Source organism: Streptopelia decaocto (genome assembly GCF_964273445.1).
Source record: "Streptopelia decaocto genome assembly, chromosome: Z".
Taxonomy (NCBI): Eukaryota; Metazoa; Chordata; class Aves; order Columbiformes; family Columbidae; genus Streptopelia; species Streptopelia decaocto.
In genome coordinates this window covers 20503665-20526787 of record NC_138657.1, presented here as the reverse complement: position 1 = coordinate 20526787, position 23123 = coordinate 20503665, and the positions used below count along the sequence as shown (strand labels likewise).

At 37.1% G+C, this 23123-nt stretch overlaps 1 protein-coding gene across 13 annotated transcripts in view; it reads right to left on the bottom strand.

The window, feature by feature from the left end:
- MPDZ (multiple PDZ domain crumbs cell polarity complex component) overlaps positions 1–23123 on the bottom strand; it is a gene marked incomplete at its 5' end in the record, with an annotated part of 99074 nt that overhangs the window by 7008 nt on the left and 68943 nt on the right. For 10 of the 13 annotated variants that reach the window (XM_082075696.1, XM_082075692.1, XM_082075697.1 and 7 more), the window contains 14 exons: positions 508–604; positions 2013–2099; positions 5300–5447; positions 5706–5899; positions 6007–6090; positions 6433–6578; positions 9923–10100; positions 11536–11610; positions 11702–11794; positions 12894–12974; positions 13313–13403; positions 13668–13759; positions 15485–15681; positions 16288–16450. In XM_082075696.1, coding sequence (XP_081931822.1) covers positions 508–604; positions 2013–2099; positions 5300–5447; positions 5706–5899; positions 6007–6090; positions 6433–6578; positions 9923–10100; positions 11536–11610; positions 11702–11794; positions 12894–12974; positions 13313–13403; positions 13668–13759; positions 15485–15681; positions 16288–16450 — 1726 coding nt within the window. The remainder of the gene's footprint in view (positions 1–507; positions 605–2012; positions 2100–5299; positions 5448–5705; positions 5900–6006; positions 6091–6432; positions 6579–9922; positions 10101–11535; positions 11611–11701; positions 11795–12893; positions 12975–13312; positions 13404–13667; positions 13760–15484; positions 15682–16287; positions 16451–23123) is intronic. The other 3 variants (XM_082075702.1, XM_082075703.1, XM_082075695.1) reach the window with 3 other exon arrangements.

Genomic DNA, 23123 nt, shown 5'->3' with positions numbered 1-23123 from the left:
TATTACATTAATAGGGTTGCAATACTTCTAGAATAGGTGAAAAAGTCCTTCATTCTCTCCATTTAAATAACTTTTGGAATAAGACTGCTAAGCATGCTCAAATAGAATAGAAAAAAAAATACTCTTTGTTAGCAATACATTTGCCAGAAAGTAACTTAGTTCTAAATTTGAACATGAGACAGCTATTCCAACATCTGTTCTTATTTAACCACACAGTATCTCAATTTCTGTGAATGAGACAGCTTGACTGAAGATATATTTAGATTAAAAAGAAAATCATGGCTCAACTTAGATTCTCAACCTCTAAACTGCTGGTATAACAAGGTGTTAGCTCCTTTTATAAAAAGACATTCACAGATATATAAGAGGTACTGCACAACAATCAGTCCTGCAGCGTTTTAATAGTTTTAATAACTGAGGACTACAGCACATAATGACAACATTTCAGAGAAAGTGAAAGATCTCAGCTACCAGCTCACTTGTATAAAAGCACCAAAGAAATCTTACTGGTATTCTTCTTCAGAGTACTTTCAAAGACCTCAGGTGCACTGGACCCAGAAACTGGGATACTGAATGATGACAGACTGCCACTTCCTTCACTGACCTAAATACAGCATTAGACTGGGATTAGACAAGCAGCTTCAGACACCCAATTGATAAAAGTAAAACTGTAACCCACTTTCTTCAGTGGATTTTGCTGTCTTGTACTTTTTCTGTGCACAGATAAAGCTGATATAGTGAACCTACACAAACTTCTTGGCCAGTCTAGAGGGCTCCTTGTTTGAAACATCATTATACCAACAAGAGATTGCACCTCTACGACCCCATGCAATGCTTTCAAGTGCCAGGCTTTTTTTTTTTGAGGGCCAGACTATGTCCTTATACTTGCACCTTCTATCACCTCAAAGAGATCTTCAGGTGCAAAAGTCAGCCATGATTATCAAGATCGGGACAGAATATAAAAGACAGATTGTTATACATCCTGATGTACTCTCATGTTCACACAATCCATCAGCTAAAACCAAGATGAGACTCTCTACTCAGCTTCACCTGCACAATTACCAGAAGATTTTCACTATACCTGCAGGGGTATCTAAAGGAACAACATGGCTCATGGTGAGAGTAATTCATTTATTGCTAAAGACTCTTCAAAACATTCAACACTGTCAGCTTCTTCTTACTTAACAGTTTATATTAAGACCACTCAGAGCCTGTAGGTTTTCATCTTGTTTGGCATTACCCATTTTGAAGACAGCCTAACATTTCAGCCTTATCCAGTCTTAACCTTCTCACTTGAAACTGTTTAATTATGATTTGTCTTAAAACTATCTTTGGTACTTGATGACCTGCATATCCAGTTTATAACCAGAGAAAGTTCCAAGGCAACTTGTGAGCTTTCAGAAATATAGCTCCTACTGGAGAGAACCATTATGTGAGTTGCTGCCACATGAAGGATGCATTCAAATACAGAAACTGATGCCAGTTTGTAGTACTCCACCATTAGACCAACTACAAAATGACTAAACTTGACAGAAGCCTGATGGCAAGCGTGCAAGTTTCCTGCTTCTGATGACTGCGATTACGGTAAGAATATGTAAGGAGTGGAGAAATTCACTAAGTTTACTCAAACAATACTTCATGGCATGCCAAGTGCCCCTAAAGTAACAGAAAGATTTAAAGTCTGCTCCAAGTTCTTCTGGTATCAATGAGAATCAGAGCTCTCTCTGCTTCCCAGCCTGAAGCCATAAAAAAACAACTAGGCAACACAGCAAAGCCATTTCTGGAATACATTTTTGGCTGGATCATGTCTTTAACAGATAAAATATGCTAAAGTGAACACATAAAATGGTTACCAAAAAGCTGCAAAGTACATAAAAACTCCTACTTTTCTTCATGTTGGAGCAGGTATGTGGAAAATCATTGTCATTATAAAAAAACAACTCTTTTTATTAGCTTTCATTATTTAACTACATGTTATTTCTTCCAAACTAAATAGTTTTACAGTTACACACCTGGCTGCTCTGTGATGTTCTCCTCTCAGAGTGGAATGAACCAGCTTTTATTCTTCCGACCTCTAGTCTTACCGTACCTAATGAACACTAAAGAACCAGTCATTTATAAGACATCTCTTCTATCTACAACATTAAAGCCTATGACAATATTTAAGACACTTATTAGATGGTGAAAGAAGAAAAAAATATGGACAGAGGGGAAAATAACAGGCTAACAACCCTGTGATGAGCTCTGAGCAGACAGAGCTCATGGCAGGATCAGAGCCACGTAAACCAAGTAGACCAGGATATTCAGTACTGAGCAAGGTACTTTCTGGATTAACCAGTATTACAATACAGATGTGAAAATTACACAAGGCGGCTAATTCAGTTACATTTCATCTAACAGGGAGTAGTTTTGTCTTCTCAAATGTAATGTTAAATTATATTTTCAAGATGATATTTTTCAAGGAATAGTGAAATGGAACATTTTCACAATAAGCACTACAAACAGTGTAACACCTCAAGGTATTAATCATTATTTCTGTTCATATGACTAAGAATGTGATATTTAAACTAGCAGTCAGTCATCTCTACCCTGCTCTTGAAATTATCTATTACTCTGGGCCCATACCAATATAACTAAAGAAATTTTGGACAAGAGGTTTTCCAAACCTCTATCTGTAGTTTAAGTGACCTTTCTGCAGCTGACTCCCAACAGGAAGATAGGTGATACAGACTGTTTCCACACTGAAAAATCCTCCCATTGCTCTTTAAGCTTTTCCTTATAGTGTTAAGTATTTACATGTCTGTATAAAATGCACGTATTCAAAGAAAATTCACCCTGCAATCAAATATTGTGAAATCAAGACGCTAGGCAGATTTTGGAAAGAGATACGTAAGTTATTATCCCAATTAACATTAAGAAAACTGGACTTCTGAAATATTACAAGTAGTGCCAAAAGAAGTCCACCTATCTGCAACCTGTTCAAATACAGAAATTTCTCATTTTCACTGCTACTTTGGTTCTTCTTCTTTCTTTCACTGGGAAGCTGCTAGCATGAACTCCTGTATAAAAGTAACTTATTATTACATACGTTTGCCTTTATTTATCATGCTTTATCTGTATTATCCTGATAAAAGTTCATGTATTTGTCAGAAAATTCACAGTAAGAAAAAAGACCAATATATTGAAGCCAACAACAGGACATACCCATTCAAATAGGGTTTCCATACCTCATATCCTGTTGCTGTTTTCTTAGGGCTGACACTAGAAGAGATTTACTAATAAATTGCTTTTTATTTAAAAAAAAAAAAAAAAAAAAGAAAAAAAAGATAATTTTTCTGTGTCCTGGGAAAGACTCCATCAGGCCTCCGGAAAAAACATTCTTTCCTGCTTTTATGAATTGACTCATATTAAACCATATGGACTACTCTTGTCCAAAATGGAAAATTGAGGAAGTAACCTGTGTACCTAAAATTACCACATCCTCACATAAAATGCAAACCCACAAATCAGTTTTGAACTTACTATGTGTGAAAGTGTGAGATAATACTTTCCAACTGAACTTGTGAATAGATCAGTTCACATTTAGTTTTATTACAGCTTTCTCTCTCTCCCTGGAATGTCCTGTTTAATAAATCCGTAAGTCAAATGAGGGGAAAAAATGACCAGCTTTTCGCATGTTTTATGGATACTTAAGCATGGCAAGAACAGGTGGGATTCTCAGCCTGATGACACATTCTAAGGGTCTCATGCTACTTAAAATAAAAATTCCAAAGATTATAAATAATTTTCCAGCATAATACATTTCAGGCAATTCAAGACAATTTACTCCTACATTTTACTCTCATGAATGAAAAGAGAACTGATACCTGAACTAAAAAAAGGTAACTGCTTACATGTGAGTGATCGTGCTTTACTCCATTCATACTGCATGAATGAAACAGAATCACTAACAATAATGTATCTAAAGTATTTTAAAAGCATCTTTTCTCAGGGCTGGGACAATTAATTGCAAGTACTACTGAGTGGGATGAAGTATTTAAAACACAAATATATGAATGATACATGCAAACTAAGAATCAATTGGACTCCAAAATGCTTGCCAAAATGAGAGCAGCTTTCCATATAAAATGGGGTTTTAATTTAGAGGAGATGTATAAGTGCAGCACATGAAGAAGAAATGTACTAACCTGAAATAAAATGAGGTATCAGGTTAAGAGTGGAAAAGTACGATTACTTCAGGAGAGTATACTACTAAGTTCACTGCCAGAACACAGACCCTGTTCTGGCATTCTCACTTACAGGCACATGCTGAAAACTACAGAAAATGTGCTCCTACTTCCCCTTTCTAATCTCCCCTCCTCCTCCTCCTCCTCAAAAAAAAAAAAAAAAAAAAAAAAAAAAAAAAAAAAAAAAGCAAAAAGCTCAAGGAACTTTTCAAGACCTAGAAAAATATACCTTTGAATGTGAGCACAAAGAAGTATGATCATATGTCTATGTATCCAAGAGTCAGTTATGCGTAGTGGCTGTTAAATTTTTTCCAGTGGAACAGCTTTCCACTGGAAAATGCTGACTCAATGGAATCCTTACCATGCAGCAGGAATGTCTCAAAATCCTGGATGGAAAACAGACAAGCTGGCTGACCAGCTGGACTTCCTGCCAGACCACAGGAAATGTTGTATATCTGACTTCATTCTGATTTGGACATAGGGGGAGGACATCAGAAGCACCAAATGTATTGAAAACAGAAATTCTGGTGCCAAAAGCCACAGACAGGAGTTTACTTCAGTTATCTTTGTGAGAAAGCAATTTCTTATACTAGAGCTGTGGTCACTGGAAAATGTATTATAGTATTTAACAGACGTAAGGTAACACTAGCCGTACACAGCAAAAAAAGAAATTAACATTATCAACTGTGAAAATAATTGCTTTTTGGCACAACTACCCTGATGAATTCTCCATTATTTAAAGTCAGTTCTGTGTGTCTTTCTAAAAATGTGAGATAGTTACCCAGTTACCAGTTTGCTGAAGAAAACACAGTATTAAGTTTTAGGTTGCTCTAGGTAATGGTCTTTTATTGTGCTATAAACACAAGATGCACTGCACCACCACTACTCCCACTTTCATCAGGCAAAGTATCAAAATCGAAATGCTTTAGACTTCAGGAAGCTTAAATCTGGATCCACAACTCATTCTTACTGACATCTCAATAACAGTATGAACTCAGATTGAATAAAAATTAAGCTTTCAAAAACTCTGGATCTCAGTTCTCCACTTTTATCCACTTTCTCTTTTCCAATACCTTTAGCAAAGCTGCAACAGCCTCCTGGTTAGCATTTCGAACATCTTCTCCATTCACTGTCAGTATCTGGTCTCCTTGCATCAACCTCCCATCTGTATCCGCTATGCCTCCTTTGACGATGTCTGACACAAATACCCCTGTATCATTTCTGCAAATACAGACATGGATTTTGCATTACAGTATTGTTTGAGAGCCATTTTCATGGCTTGCTCTTGGGAACACACTGAACATTGTCTCATTTTTCTGTTGAGTAACATTGGGCCAGTTCCTCTAGGAACGGTCAGCTAGCTTAGGCACAAAATCACATGTATGGCCTTCAAGCCCACAGATCTGAGCACCAGACCCCAACAGAAACATGAGCATGCCCAACAAGTCCCAGACACTGACTGCCCAGGTACATTCACACCTTTTCCCAACAATACTCAGCCCAAGGCCTTTGCCAGGCTTCTTTTGGAGCTCTATATTGAGTACATCATACATGTCTTCCTCCTTGTACTGGGCCTCATCCCTGTACACAGTCAGACGGACTTTTTGGGGAGTCTGTCGGAGGACATTTATCGCTTCATCGTGTGTGGCATTCCTGAGGTCAATCCCATTCACCTGCAATGAATGCATTCAATTATAAAGTCTGCAGGACTTTCCAGCAGACAAACAGAAGACACCTAGCTAGCAGATGACAACAGAAGTGACCAAAGAAACCACCATACCTCTAATATCTGATCTCCGGCCCACAGTCTCCCATCTTTAAATGCTGCTCCTTCTTCATATACTTCATGGATAATGATTGCTCCCTGTGGATATATAAAACAAAAATAAATTGCATGTTGAAAGAACACACCCATACTTTGAAACGAGAGCAACTGAAAATTCTTACTATAATTCATCAGTGATAAACAAAACAGCCTATGTATGATGAACAAATTACAAAAATATTTAAGAAGTTTATTTATACTTTCAGTTTTAAAAGCGCTTTTTTTTTTTTGCTTTTTTTTTTTTTTCCCCCTGAACTGGTATTTTTGGTATCTTTCTATAAATGCTACAGGAACAAATGAAGAGAAAAATCTCATCTACCCAACGTTTTAATTTAATTGTTTTTATTTCACTTGAGTGACACACATATTTTTTCAACCAACCAGCAAAGTGTCTGCTCCTCCAACAATGCTCAGACCAAGACCAGTACGTCCTTTGGAGATATCAATGGTTGTTTCACACCCAGGAATGATGAGACAAGTAGCTGGGTCAGAGGCTAACATGGCTGGAGTTGAAGATCTACTTGTATCTAAAACAACAATTAAACATCCTGGTTACAATAAGAGGGCTTGATATTAGAAAATGGAATTTAAAACAGCATTTTGAGAGTCCATTGACAGCTCTACAGTGACAATTGAACAGCTGACCTGGTGCCAACTCTCCCCTCAGACAAGTGCTACCCTGTAGTTTCAACCGCAGTTGTCCTGGTTTTATATCATTGAGTACCTGGATCACAGTTTTGAGCTTACTGATAAAATATCACACATGCTGTGCTTAATTTGTACTATCAAGTTCACTCACACAGTCTGGATAGCCAAATAAGTTATTGTAGACAGAAGATTCTATTTAGGATAGAATTTCATTTAAACAACTATACCAGCAACTATTCAAGGTAGATCAGAGGTAAATGAAGTACACAGTATGTTTTAAATACATGCACTCAAGGATGTCAGTCTATGTTTTAAATACATGCACTCAAGGATGTCAGTCTTGAACTTTTGCGATGGGTCAAGTCAATATCCATCTAACTAAATGTTCTGTCTCAGACTCAGATCTGTACCAGGAGAAAGAATGTTAAGTATGATTCAAATCTAGTGGTATTTCAAAAGTCCAGCAATCCATGGTCAAGTCAAAGGTTTTATACATATCATTATATTTACTGGCCCTCAAAAATAACTTTTTTACATTGGTCGAACTTTTAATTGGCCACTGACACAGCTTTTGAAAACAGTAAGTTTTGTGGCATAAATATGTATATTCTCATAGTGTAAACACATATGGTTTCTCTACTGTGACAGCTGCACATCCCTCTGAGATCCAGAGCCTTCAATGGGACAATTAATGGCTCTTTAGCACCTTCAATGCCAGACTGTGCCTGTCCCCATGTATACACTTTGGATGGTGCTCAAAGTCACAACGTCCCCACCTAGGGGCAGGTTGACTTCACCTCCACCCAGCTGGGAGGCAGGAGGTGTGGGACCCTCAGTCAATGGACAGGGTCCTCAACAAAGGAGCTGCCCAGAGAAGCAGAGAAGCTTTTGGAGTATATGGTAATGACCACAGCCAGATCTGACCAGGCTATAAAACAGGGTCCCCACTGAAGATTTTCTTTGAGTGGTCTTCTCAGAGCAGCACTTTGTGAACTGGAGCCCTCCCCTTAGACTGGGATGCCATCTAAGGAAAATTCCCGGGATTGAGTGTGTCTCACATCCTCATTTGGTGAGTGGTTATTTTTCTCTGCTGGATATATCCTTGAATGAGTCCTCGCCTAACACAGGGAAGTGGGAACCCTTACCTAATGAAGGCAAGTGATTATTTCTTCTGGATACCCTTGAATAAGAGGCCTCTGGTTTTGTTTCTTGTGAGTGTATGCATGCATGTTGTATATCCTCATTATTCTTATGTTATTGTAACCCAATAATCTCCTCAACTGATATCCGAACCTGTATTTTATGTTGTCGGAGTGCTAAATGCTTGTATAAACCCTGTTTCTAATTGGTTTATTTGCTACACTTTTCCAGCTACAATAAAGTCTGTTTTGGAACTTGCTGTCCTCCTAACACTGACTTCTGGGGTGCCTCCATGACACCTATGTAGCAATTTATCTGTAAATTCAGTATCTCTGGTATGTCACAAATGGATCTTTGCTTCAGTATTTTAGTCAGTTCTGTATCCTTCAAAGACAAAAAAATACCTAAAAATACTACAAGCGGATATTGTGTAGCAACTAAAGGAAAGAATAGGCCATTGAACAATCCAGGACATTCAGATTATCTCTCTCACTGATGTCCCCTGTGCTTTAAAGAAATATGAAAATTACATTTTTTCCAAAAAATAAAACCAGTCGTCTAAATCTTTCAGAAGCACTTGGAAAGGGTACTCATTAAAAGAAGCTTCACTGAAACTAACAGAGGACTTGGCCGTTCAGAAATATCAATTTATTTTAGACAAATACTTAGGTATAGTGTGAGCATTAGGTCCTGCAGAAGCAGTAAGCCTCAAGACTAAGAGGCCTGGTCTCTGAAGGGAACCAGAGAGCAATTAAGATTTTTTTAAGGATAAAGCTTCTGTGCAAGAATAAACAGGTTACTCTGCTGCTCTGTTATGCAAGTTCTTCATGTGTATGATGAACAATGGTACATGCTTAGTTTGAGCTAAGCAAGGGGAGTCAAGGTTTAAGTATAATAATTACGTCCAGAAGGCATAAAATGTACATGAAATACATAAACTGAAGAACTGAAAAGGAGTCTTGGTATGCAAGGCTGACCTCATCTAGATAGCCGCATCAATATGGGATCAAAAATTGCCTACATAGCACTACTGAAAACATTAAATTTAGGTAGGGATGTAGGAGAAATCACATTAACAGGGAAAAGGTAGTTAGGGATAGGTTAGTAATTTGGAAGGAATTTGTGCAGAGAAAACAAGGCGAGGGGGCAGCAAAAAGACGGACTTGGTAAAAGAAAGCTGGGGAATAAATTATAAAATCAGGTGGAGAAACAAGAAGAGGTAGATCTTCCACCTGGGTTGTGGATGTCTGTAAATGGTAGTGAAGCTTGCAAACATAAATCGTCAGGATACTGGAGGCAGCACTCCTGAAATCTCCATCAGGTCTTTTTTCCTAAAACTTGATGTGCCAGGGTGGAGATAGAATGGATAGACTTGGACAAAGCAATAGATTTCACCCAAAAAATAAATGCAAAAGGGAAGACAGTACTCTTGTTACCTAGTAGGTCTCCCACGGGTTTTGTAAGATTTCTTTATAGTAGTGTATTTGTGTATCAATACCAATGTTAGTTATGACCAATAGATATGTGACTCAGTAATATGTGAAGTGATGAACATATAAATTCACTGTGGTGCGTGCGCTGCTCAATTAAGTTATTATTAGCTTCTTAGTACTGTGCTGCTTAACCAATAACCATCATCAACCACTGGCATCTTGATCCTCCATTCTAAAGGGGGAGAGTCAAAGGTGGCTAGTCATAAATGGCAAGACAACCTCAAGCATTCCCCTGTTCTAGGAGAGATGACTTTCTAGGAAAGATTACTCCTCTCCCTCATTTAAAGGAATGCTTCCCACTCAGGTCTAGACAACCATGACAGAGGCACCTGCTGCACAGCCCTTGGGAAAGAGAAGGGAATTCCTCCATCCTCCTGCATCTACAACAGAGGTCAGTGGGAAGGCAAGAGTCAGGTCTTTAGTGTGGAGCCTCACTGCTTTATTTACATGGAACTGTAATTTAAAACTACTAGAAAGTACAACTCAGAAGACAGCTGAGTGCATACATAAAGAGAAAACTTGTTTACAAGCTGGGTCTTCCTTTTTATGTCACAACCTCAGTGAAGACAGACACACAAAGAGAATCTTACTTTTGACTGCTTCTGGTTCTGGTGAGCTGGAAGAGGGGACAGTTGCTGGTGGCTGCATATTCCTCCTCTCTGCTGGAGCAGTGCTGGAAGGGACTGGTGCTGCAGTAAGGCTGTCCGTCTCTGCTGAGTTGATTGTAAGCTTCACCATAGTTTTGGGAGTCTTCAGGAGGCTAATAAACTGAACAACAAAGAGAAAAGCTGGTGAAGAGTGTAAGTAGACTGTTTAGTTGTAAAATAAAAATAAAGCAGAAGAACTGTTCTGCAAACTGCAGCTACAAGTCACAATCCTGCAGGTTTTCTTGGTAATGAACCAGGACAAATATTGACGTTTTTTGTAAGTAACAGCCATAGAGTTAATTGTGGGCCTGACCTGGCTGATATTAATCAAGTAGCTTGCACGAAACTTCGCCAAACTATATCAGATGAGAATGTGCCAGTCTTTCGATGGCTTCTCTCGACAAAATACTGTTTATAGCAATTCTTAGAAAAAGTGGAAAACTGGTGTTATGTTTTAATGCCTGTGTGAAGCCCAATTCTGATCCCACAGAAGTCAATGTCAAAACATCTGCTAACTAAAATAAGTGTGCTACTGCCATCCTAAGTCCTTAACCAGATGCTCAGCTGGAAGGAAAACCTGAAAATATTACCTGAACTATGTGAGGGAGAGGATACTCACAAGCAATTCAAAATCTAGTTTAAGGAGATACTGAAGAACATTCAAAATTAATTGCCATCTCATAGAGATGACACCAAATCCTCCTTAGACTTCACATTTCAGTAGAATTAGAAGTACTTTCAGAACTTATTTATTCAATCTCTCTGTCTCTTCTTCCAAAGCCTACCTACTTCTCTGCAGACAACTCTCTCTTACTCATTTACTGCTTCAGAGATTGCAGCACACCAAAGAATAAGATGCATGCTTTCCTAATGCCCTTTAACAAACAGAAAGTGATATTCTCATGCCTAAAGACTCACTTTCCTTGGTAGCGAAGTATGTGCTAGTAAAAAGCCCTCCTTGATTCATTACAGAAGCCAAACTGAGCTTGCAGAGCTCGAAGTTAGAAATAAATCTTGTTACTTAGGAATAGAGATAGTTTCTTCCAAAGGGCTAAATGCCAGGCTTGGAATATGAGGTCATTATTAGAGACACTCCCCATATATAAGCACAGTTTATGACCTGATTTACTACTGATGCAACTCATGGATGTCAATTTACACATATTAATTTTACTAGTTCTAATACTTTTAAAGTGGAGTAGTTATGAAGAGGCATTATTGAGTGAGAGTTCATAGCTTTTATCTCACAACTAAGTGCCTTTCAGTCATCAGATCTGAACCACATGGAAAAAAAAAAATCACATTTGTAGCACAGAGGCAGACGATTCATGTAGTGCATTACTGTAAAATAGCAGCTAAGATTTAAATTTAGGCTTTAGCTTATTCTGCAGTAGTTTCCTTATCCAGAATATGCCTGCAGATCTTTGGGTTTTTAGTCAGCTTTGAAAATAAAGTCAGAGTGTAGTCATAAAAACCACACTGGTCTGTTTAAGACACAATCACCTCCTACATTAAGTGGTGGGATTTCTCTAATGTTGCTGATACTTCAGAAGCACCTTTTCTACTGGATATCCCACAACAATTTCATCATCCACTGCCAGGATCTGATCTCCAACTTTGATTCGTCCATCCTAGAAACAACACAGAATAAAAAATATGAGCTCTGGATGCTACTCCAAGAACCATTCTCATTCCTTATTTGGATTTTAAATGTTCTCCCACCTTTGCTGCTGCACCATGATCTGTTAAGCTCTTAATAACTACTCCATTAATTGTGTCGTCTTCACTAATGGCAATTCCCAAACCTCCTTGATCCTGAGGCAAACAGAAAAATATAAGTGGTGAGGTACTGTGTTGATCAAAATGTTGGAATACATTTACTAAAGACCAGTAAAGCCTTCAGACATTAACAAAAGTTTGAGTGTTCACAGTGCATCAATATCTTTGTTTTAAACTAATAAACTCCTGAAATAGGCTTTGCCAACCTACAAACAACATAATGGCTACCAAGATAAATCTGAAAAACTTCTAAATTCAAATCCACTTCTTTGAAACTTACAAGGTCAATTGTGATTCAGTTGTTAAATTCATAAACAGGACTAAGAAACAAAATATTTGGAAAATACAAACTGAAGTAAATAAAACTTCATGATATAGCTTAAATTAATTATTTGAAAACACAGAAAAAATATACACAGTGGAAAATACAGAGGATGGAATAATATATGTTCTTTCCAACTAACTATTAAATGTTTGTGGCAAAGTGAAATTTCCCTAATGCTTTCATCTAGAACTAAATCATCTGGATACCATCATCTGTAACTTATTCTCCTGGCTAGTAATGGAAGGTTAGATGCCTTCCAAGGAGAAAAATTTACCAACAGTCTGCAAGTGTCCATCCTTACATCCACTGAATGCAGCTTGTCTTCTCCATTTCAACAGGCAGAATCAGCAATTTTTCCACCCTCATTTAGCAGCTTCATAGTTACAGAACACCTAGACATTTTCTCCCAGCTGCACAATTTCTGCTAAACATGTATGTTGTTTGGGGGAATTTGGTGCTTATAATCTGCTAATTCATTTACTTTGAACACCCAAGGCAACAATTTTACCTGAGGACACCACCAGCAGCTCGTTACTAAAAGTTTTGCAAGTAGGACAAGAAGTGACTTCTTCCAGAAACACAGAGCAATTGGCAAACTTAGGTGAAGAGACTCATGAGATTTGCAAAGACGGTCATCAGGAAAGCCTTGACATCCATTCACAAATAGAAAGAGAAGACCTCTAGAAATCTCTATTCCAACTTACAGTAAGCATGGGACAAAGTTTGTTTGTCGTAAGAGGGACTCCATCACAAAAAAGAACACTGGGGAATACAAATGTGGCTGACCTAAACTGAATTTTCAGCACATACCTTAGGGAGTTCCACATACTGGATGTTTTTACAAGAACTCAAGTCAGAACACACACCGGAGTTTGCAGCACTTATATCAATCTAATAGAAAATGAAAATGTAACTGTGAGCCACTATGTTCAACATTTTCCATCAAAACAAAGTAGCGCACAAACATTTAAAGTGGGTCTGATTCTCTTCTGGATTAATTTAAACTGCTATAACCATATTTACAGGAATGTTAGATTTCCTGTGGTTTAGACAAACATAAAGTAAAACAGAATTGAGTGCAACTGTACTAAATTTAGCAGATTTAGTGAAATCCCATTTGTTCTTCCCTTCATTATTTTTTTCTTTGTAGCATTTGCTAAGAAGACAGGGCACTCCTCTTTCCAGAACAATGTTAGCATCTGAATCAAATGCGAAAAAAAAAAGTTTACCTCTTGATGTTGAAGTGTCCCTGAAGTACACTGTGAAGACTCTACTGACTTCGCAGGGCAAACAGCCATCTGATTTACTGCATCTTTATTTCTACAATAGATTCAGTTAAAGAATATAGTAAGAATGTAGTAATGCAGCACCATACTCTTAGAAGTTTAAGTCTAGCACTTTCTTTTACTTTTTATCTGTCTCTCACAATGCAAATATCTAAACAAGAGACTCAAGACATATTTAACTACTAAGAACTGGGTTCAAAATCACAACTACTTTACCAAAATTAAAAGAGAAACACTGTGCAAAACTTAAGAAGATTAAAAATAAACCTTATTAGCCAAACCTTTAACCAGAACTTACCTGATAAAGATCATTTTTACTTTAGATGGTGCACATTTGATTATTGATGAAGCATTCTGATGAGTTCTTCCATAGAGTATTTGCCCATTTATCTATACAAAGGAAGGTAGCAATTACTTCTCAAAATGTATTAGTTCCTTTATACTTAAACTAATTTTTAAGCCTTAAAAAACTCCCTCACCCTACATCACTAAAGCAGAAATCATACTATAATAACAGAGTATGTTGTGTCCTGCTTTCACTCCCTTCTTCGAGTAAAACCTTATAGTTTGATTTCAGACTAACACTGTCACAGTGTTAAAAGTGTAATTTTCTGAGTTGACCTGGCACATCATCTATTTCCACTTGCCATTTATCACTTCATGACTGATGTGCTGGTAAAGCAGGGCCATGGGAAATTCTAACCACGCAAATAAATGAACCGCTTCTATCTAGCAATGAGATTGCTATTATTTATCGAATTTCAGGTCTGAGCCAGGCACTTTATACACAGGAGTGTAAACACCAGTGCATTTACAATCTGAAGATTTGACCTGACAATCATTACCTTCATTTGGCAGAGCAGACTCACTGAAACTCCTTGAAGGTCCTATGATTCAGATATGATTGGAGCATGAATTTGCAACCTAAGGCCATCATTCACATTTTATTAGTTGCATTTGTTCTTGGAAATGGAAAACTGCAGTGCACAAATCTACTCTAAGAAAACTGAATGATTGAAAAAGGATAACCTGGACCTACACAAAGGGAAAAATAATGCAACACACACCGAGGTAGTACTATTTTAACAGAAGCAGAGAAGCGGTGAACAGTGAGTGATAGATGCAGTACTGCTTCCAGTGTTTGCCATGGGCTTGTGGTCAGGCTGTCAGCTGGGGGACGGGGCAGGTCCACCACAGCTGATGGACAGCTACGTGAGAACACGAGCAAACTCAGGTGTTTCCTCTTGTAAGAAGTTCAGACAATCTCTTGGCATCAGTTTGTAGGTTTATTGTGTGGAGAGTAAGCAAGCAATCAAATGAGAGCAGACTCAGCCTGATGTGCTTCAATGTCTTCTGAGGACAGTCAGCATCTACAACATCAAGGCTTTAAAAACAGATTTTAACTGATCCAAGAGAATTATCTAGCAGGTAACACTGGAGTCTACAGCTCACAGGCTGCTCCATAAGACTAAGTCCACAGTGCCAAAAATCCCTTAGTTTCTCTCCTAGTCTGCAACCGGCAGCCTTACCATTCCCTCCCTGTATCATCTCCTCACTGCACCCTCAAATGCCTCCACTCACAGTTTTGAAATTACACAAAGCCACTAGGAAACAGACTGAACATGTCATGAGATAAAAGTTTACAATACAAATGGACCTGTTCCTGTTTCTCCAGCTTAATCTCTATTTTATATTTCACACAACACAAAAATATTCTGATATTATCACACTTCCAGTACATAGAAAAGTAATTAGAAAGTCTGGAGCACTCCACAAATGGATGGAATAAAGGACTTCAATATTTTCCATGGTCTGCAACGCATTCCCCTTTCATACACCTCCATAACCCTGAAACTGCTGTCATCTTGCATTTTTATTCATTTAAAATACACACACCCCTTTACTTAGTACTACTATAACCAGGAAAAAAAAAGTCCCAGCTGCCACTATTTGGCATACACCAGAATGAAAATCTGATAGCACAGTGATGTCAACTCAGATAACTTGGAGGTTTCAAGGTCCACTGAAGAACACCTATACTGCAGCAAGAATATAATATTTCAGTGCATTTTAAGTCAGTATGTTTGAGTTTCAGTAAAAATTGCAAAAACTCACCTCTAGTAGCTCATCTGCAATCTGTAACCTGCCATCTTTGCCAGCTGCTCCATTTGGATCAATTCCCACTATAAAGACACTCATCCTGGATCGGTCTTTGTTACCAGCAAGACTAAGTCCCAGGCCTGTCCTTCCTTTTTCCAGCTCAATCATGTGTAGCTCCCCTGGTAGATTTCCATAGCGCTGCATGATCTTTTCTAAATGTAAAGGTGTGGGCAGCAGAGGTTGGATTTACATTAGAAAGTTTCACAAGTCACTGAGAGAATCAAGATCAGTGTCCAGTGGGCAGTGTCTAACTGAACAATCCCAAACTGGTTAAGATAATTTTAAGTGTACAACATACTTTATTTTAGGCTAATCCTTAGATGATTTATAACAGTATTTCTACTTCCTTGCTTTCCTTCTACCTTCAGAAAACATTAAAGCTTATCTTAAAAAAAAGACACCAAAAAAAAGCAATAATCTTCTCTCCACTTACAACTTGAGGTAACAGAAGCTATCAAATCAATCACTGTCATCAGTTACCTAGACTACACTGAAATTCTTTCAACAGTCCTACATGTGAAACAGTGAATATGGATCATGGAAGAAAATAGAGATCAGAGTGCAATGAAAAAAAAAATTAGTTTTATTTCTGCCATGTTCATCTGGTCAAGTACAACTGAAACTTGACAGCAACACTTAACACCCAAACCATGAAGCACATGAGAACAAAGTAGTTCAAGGTGGAACCCTCATGTCTTCTGCTACAGGGCTATTTCACCATTGAATCTTTCAAACATTATCACACAGGATAAACTTACTCCAGCTGTAACCAAACTCATCCTCCTTCTCCACATCCTCTGGGACTCCGCTAGAAGATGACGGTACAACATCACAGCTCATTCCTGAAAATGGTGGAGGAGGGGGCAGAGGCAAGTTACAATGCGAAGTCTTTTCTGGCTCTAAATCGGATTGATTGAATGCCTGTGAAGAGTAAGAAAAATGCAGTGGTTGAGCATCTGCAGACTATGTTTAGGGCAAAAATGTTGATATGGCAATGACTATGGCTTTGACATTTAAATACCAAGCAGCTGGAATTCTAAATGAATAACACTGCACAGAAAGGCTGCAAGATATCAAAGATATAAACAAACACAAGGTAAGAGATAACATCACTCCAAAACATATTCAGAAGCAAACAGAACTCACAATAATAGCCCAATTCAGTAAAGTTTTATGTGCTACTTTATATTTCAGAAAAAGTCTCTTAAGAAGACTTCAGAGATATTTTTTTTTGAATGCCATATTTCTAAAGGATTTCTACTTAATTTTATTTTTAAAAGCCATGGCATATAATTTCTTCTTATGATATGCTTTGGAAGCCAAAAAGGAGGAAAGGGAAATGCTTTCAAAAATGCCTCCAGAAAAAAGAAAATAACTAGTCTATTAACTGAAGGGACAATTTAAAAACAAACCGAAACATACAATAACAGAAGAAATCTACAGTAACTAGACTTTTTCAGTCATAATTTACTGGTCTTCTGTAAGCTGCAGAGGGGAGATCAAATAAAGGAGGACACAGATTAAATCACAAAGGAGAATAATACTTTTGGTCTTGATGTATATGGTGTATTCATATTCACAAGAAGTTAATAGCATAAACACGACTACTGCAATGTAACAGTTAAAGTTAGTTTCACTGAGGATTATTGACTCTCATCGGGGATTTCACTAAGTGATCATAATTCACATGATTTTGGCTTGTTCAGAGTAAACATGCAGGCAAGAAACTCAGGTTTGAGTATCATCATTCTGAACCTTATGCATGCCCAAGAGACTTCGACACTTGGCAGATCAGCTGTTCATGTGAACAACAAAAACTTCAGATGAAAACCAAGTATTTTTCCAGCACTAGGATTTTCAGGTGTTGCCCTAACTTCATAGCCCTGTTCTCATCATTTCAGCTTTCATTGCCTCCATTAGCAAAAGTCTGAAGACAATATCTCAGATGGTGTCTCTGGGTGCTAAAAACACTGAGACAATTTCTTCATCAGAGGCAACAGTGAAATGGATAACAACATACACCTTGGAAAACTTCTGTGTGATTTAAATTGAAGGTGTTGAAAAAACACAAGAAGTTACCAATTTAGCCATTCTGGGATTTAAGGAAAGTCCCATCTCTCAGGGAAGGTAAGTTACCTTCATCCTCTGTATACTCCAAAGACTTATAGAAAATGCAAATGCCCTATTTCAGTTCCCTCATTCTGCTTCTCCTTGAAAAAGATTTTCCTTTCATTTGGGAACTTGTTCTAGGAGCTTAACTAAGAAGTCATTAAGTGTCAAAAGTGTGGGAAATTGCAATATGGAATCCAAGCCAAACATTTATATAAAAAATGCCACGTGATTTTTTGTATCCTATCAGTCACATTGATCTGTACTTCAAAACAACGGCATCCTGCTGAGATAATACATTGCATCACTAAGGCTTCATGCAGGAAGTATTTACATTGTATGCAAATTATACTCTAAACCATACTAATAGTTACAGGGCAGACATAAATGTCCACTGAAGCAGTGAAATTCTAGCAGAGACATTGTTAACCATCAGAATCAGAGTAGGGTGGAAACACTACATAATAACATTCAAAGTGATATTTCATAATAAAAAATTCACGTATCTGCCATAGAGACAAGCCGGTGACATATCTCTACTTCAAGGAGGGGTGAAATGGAGAGCACTTCTAGAAACACAGATTTTTCAGAGTGCTTCCTAGTGTTTTAACTAGAAAGCAACATAACACACAGAAAAGATGAGGAAATACAGTGTGAGAGCAGACCAGATCAGCAGACCTTACAATAGCCTCTGTGTTTTAAAACCAAAATTAACATATCCACTTGGTGGTACTTCTGGTAAATGGAAGTATCAAAGAACTTCACAAAATTAAAGGAAACATGACTAAAAAGAACAAAAACTTGCTGTCAAGGAACTCTAGAAGATTTATAAAATGTTGATGTATGGCTACATTTTGACAGATGAGCACTTACGAACTGCAGCCACCATAATCTGATTGACAAAAAAATGCTTATTTCTGCAACTCTGTGCATGTGCACATAAATCTGAACACGTCTGGTGTTTAAAGAAATGCTGAAATGGAAGTAAGAGCAAGGCTCCTTTGTTAGAAGGGTAGAAAGGATGCTACAATGCCTCCAGAACTCAGCCTGCCACGCATGCACTCTCAGCAGCAGGAGCTGGATCCCGCAGTTTACACACACATAAGACTTTTGCTCCCTGAATCGGGCAACACACGCAAAACCTAAAATGCTTTAACTCATGAAATACTTTCAGCGTGCCGTGGCACAGTATTTCATTTCCAACGCAAAGCATCGAGCACTGCAAGAACCCATCTGGCTACCAGGGTCACTCTGATCACAGCCAAGCAAATATTAAAAATGGCAGCAATTTTGGAGCAGTATCACTTTCAACACAGGAGGCACAGGAGGAAGCAACACCCTGGAAGGTATCACAGGCCATGTACAAACGTACAACACAAGTATGGTAGGACCCACTCACTGGAATCAAGACAAACCTTGAATGGTGTGGGAGCAAAAGGGTTAGTTGGGGAACAACGGAAGGTAACTCTAATTGGATTCGATACCTCCTACAGTAACAGAAAACAGCAATCCACATGTTACAGTACCTTTGGCAACACACGGCATTATTAACCAATAACTCATTTGCAATTCTGGATTCATTTTGCTAAATGCAGCAACTTAATATTAAGTCCATTTATAAATGGACAAAAGTATTCAAGGGGTTATTAAGGACCCTGATTCAGCAAAGTTTCTTACTGTACATGAACCTTATTTCAGCAGAAGCAAACATTCTTATTCCAATTTTAAAAAGAAAAAAAGAAACTATGCACGAACTGCAAAATCATTAGGTTTTCTCTGGAAAAACATTAGGTTTTCTCTAAAAATATGTGTAATTTTTTTCAGAAATACTTTAGAAAATATAGAAAATACAAGTTGGCATTTATGTCATGCTTCTGCTCTCTCCTCAGAACTGTACAAATACAAAGACAGATTTAAAAAAACACACATGCAATTATACATATCATATTATAAATGTTCATTGTACATTTGATATATTTGACAACATGGGAAAACAGACAAAGGGTACAATCACTTCCAAGATGTATAATGAGCTAGAAATTATTTTATTAAATCAGAAACGCATGCACACAAGAATTAAGCCTTTATTATTGTGTTAAAGGTTAACTCTGTTCCCAATATGAATAACATGCAGTAAGCACTAACTACAAAAAACAGAATCTAATTTTTTTCATATTTCCAAAGCTATCAGCATCCTGTTCATAGTGCATTAAAAGCATTTTGAAGAAGAAGAGGGAAAATAGTTTCAGCATCATAAAATGAAAACTGCCAATGTTTTCTTTTCATGCAAAAAGAAAAAAGGGATCTCAAAGCTGGAAAGTCCAAACCACATAAAAAGATAATGAAGTACATAGCAGCAAAACACTTCACACTGATGAGAGAGTAAAACGCAGGAGGATATTTTAAGATATACCGCAGGGACTGATTTTGTAACTGAGAGCCTACTCCTTTGGTACCTCTGATTAGATCAGAATCCGTGGTTATGATTAATGGAGCTGGCAATTTTTTACTTCTTCAAAACCTTCCTATGTGCATGTGTCATTTTAATTCACTACACACAATTTTCACTCTCATCAGCAAAATATTTTACCCAAACTGATATAAAATAATTTAAATGCAGAGAGACACTAACAGCAAAAAAGCACACATATAATGTTTTGTGAGTCAAAAGATGATGGGGTGTCATAATCCAACCTTGTTAGTGTTGAACTGAGAAGAATCAGCAAAAGGGTTAGTACTGCTGAAGAGAGCTGGCCTACAGAAAAGACTGTTCTGTGGGAAAGGCAGGAGAGGGTTCTAAAAAGAAAACATAATAAGCAAACTAAGCAGAAACATTTTTAAATTAATCCTTTGTGACGCATAAACAAAATATACTTTTAGCAGTTTGAGATAACCAAAAAACGTCTGCTTCCCACACTTTGCTACAGACGTGAAAATGAGCAAAACTGTATTTGCCACGTTTGTATCAGCTATGGTTAGCAGAGCATAGAGGAAATGCACCGATCCTCATATCTGTTCTAGCACACAAAGTGCATGAAGTGCAGAGTTCAGCAACATGAACAACAGAAAATTTACTTGCTCTGCTATTTGTACAATTTTGTCCAAGAATCTCAGCTTCTGGGATACTCTTAGGCATTAATTAATTATAAAATTGTGGGTTTCTGGATTAGAATAAAGAAAATAATCTGTAATAATGCAGTAGATTTAGTTTTATTTTAAAAACCACAGATTGTCATAATTTGATCTACCTCTTGTGGTAGCACGCTCACTGTGAACTTGCAAAAGAGGAGGTTTAATATTATTAGGCATCTCTAAACAGACTTAATATCTAATAATAACTTTTACAGATCGCTTTGTACGTGTGTGCATGCATCTATTAACTTTCTTAATTTAACAGAATTTAATTCCTCTTTAAACAATACAAGGTACTTTTTTATTATTATTTAACACAAAAAGAGTTTTCCTATTTAGACAAAATTAAAGGATATAATTTTATACTGTAATCTATTTGAGACTGGAACCTGTTTTATAAAGAGGGGACAATTCTGACTTTGCATACTATGTTGGAAATACTGCTCAGTGTATACTTAAAAATAATTTCTACACTAGGTGTATCCATCTGGCAATTGCCTGAAAGTATAAGGGCTGTAAGTTTAACATTGCTGGAAAATAAAAAGCATAATAAGCAGAAAAGAATGTGAAAGACTTGTAGCATCAACTGATACATTTATATCGTGGTAATTTAACCCAGATACATGTTGCTGTTTAAACATTCTGGTATCTTAAATACTCCTGAAAATAGAAAATGCATCCTTAAATGTGTATCCTTGTCTCATTCTGCAAAACAAAAGATAATGTAATTTGGTAAGACAACAATGTCTTGGTTCTATAGTATCTTCAGCCACAAGAAAGCAGAGCTGTGCCTAAACAAAGCTTCTTCACTGGCGACTCGCTCAGCGAACAGGCAGTTTCCCTGCAGTACACCACCACTTTCTGTTTACACACGTGATTGACATTTGATTTTGTCTTTAATAAAGAGAAGTCTGGGAAAAGTAATTTGCTAGTGCAATGTTCCTATTACACTTTTACTATTACATTTGTCATCTATAAACAACTTTTAAATTGTATCTTGATGAAATTTTAAGTAACTAAAATAAGCATCACAAACATTTTGTACATAAACAGTGGAATCCTAGTAAAAGAGAAAACAAAAGATTAGACACAGTAATTCAAAATCTTGCCTTTTGTATTTTGTGTAATGAGGGCATAGCACCTAAAATACTACTGCTAGCTCAAAATGTAATCCATACAGCAGCACTGTATTAATATACTGACTACTGTGATAAAATATGGAGCATCTGAGTTTGCCTAAACAGCTAGGTTTTAAACAGTGTGCATGAAGCATGCTTTCTTGCCCAGTCTGGGACATGAAAAGCTAATACTAAAATAAAGGCTATTTTTCCTTTTACTGTTTTGTTGTTGTTGTTTTTTGTTTCTTTTTTTTTTTTTTTTTTCTGTTTGTTAGAGGTTTGCTTTTGTTGTTGTGGTGGTGTTTTGTTTTGCTGGGGTTTTTTGTTTGCTTTTTTGTTTGTTTGTTTGTTTCCAAAAACAAACCCTAAAGTAACAGGATTTATTTTACCTTCATTTTCTTTTTCATTTTTCAACTAACTTGTTTTCAGCATTTTATTAATGTGTCTAGGATGCTAAGGTATCAAAAAAAAAGCAAGCATTTCATACAGCATAATGCTGTAACCCTACAAATTATCCATAACCATGGTGATATATTCATTCTTACTCAGCAATACTCAGAGCAGTATAGTATGAAACACAGATTTGATGGATAACTGCTTGCTAGCAAAACGACACATCAACTAGTTTTTCACAGCCTGCTTGTTTTATTTGGGCTATTCTGGAGTACTTTATTTGGCCTATTTTAGAGTACACTTAAGATCTCTTTAACAACTTCAGCAGCCTGAATGAAGAAAATAAAGGGGAAGAAACTGACTCATTAGCATCACTTGAAACTGACTGCCTTGCTAAATACACAGTGGTACCATATTAAATGCAGGCAGCTAGCTATCTGGGTGACTGCACATGAATGAAGGCAGGAAATTTTCTTTTAGGATCTTATTATAAAGTACAGATGCAAGTTTCAAAAAAAGACAATAAATATAATCCCATTTACGAAGATCACAACACAAATCGTGTACAGTAAGAGCATTTCCAACGTTTCTGCTTACAGAGAAACAAGGGTTTGTTAATAAACAGTGCAGAAATAACCAACAAGCTTAATAACTGGAAAACAAGAAGAACAAAGAACTACAATTAAAAAGAGCAGAGCAGCATTCTCTAAATAAATTCTGATAAAGTAATGGCATAATTCCCAACCCAAAACGGCCTAAACATTCAGCAGTGGAAATTTTGTTCACATCACAGCAAATGAAAAAGCCTTATTTTAGTAGCTTGAGTATCAATAACCAACGTT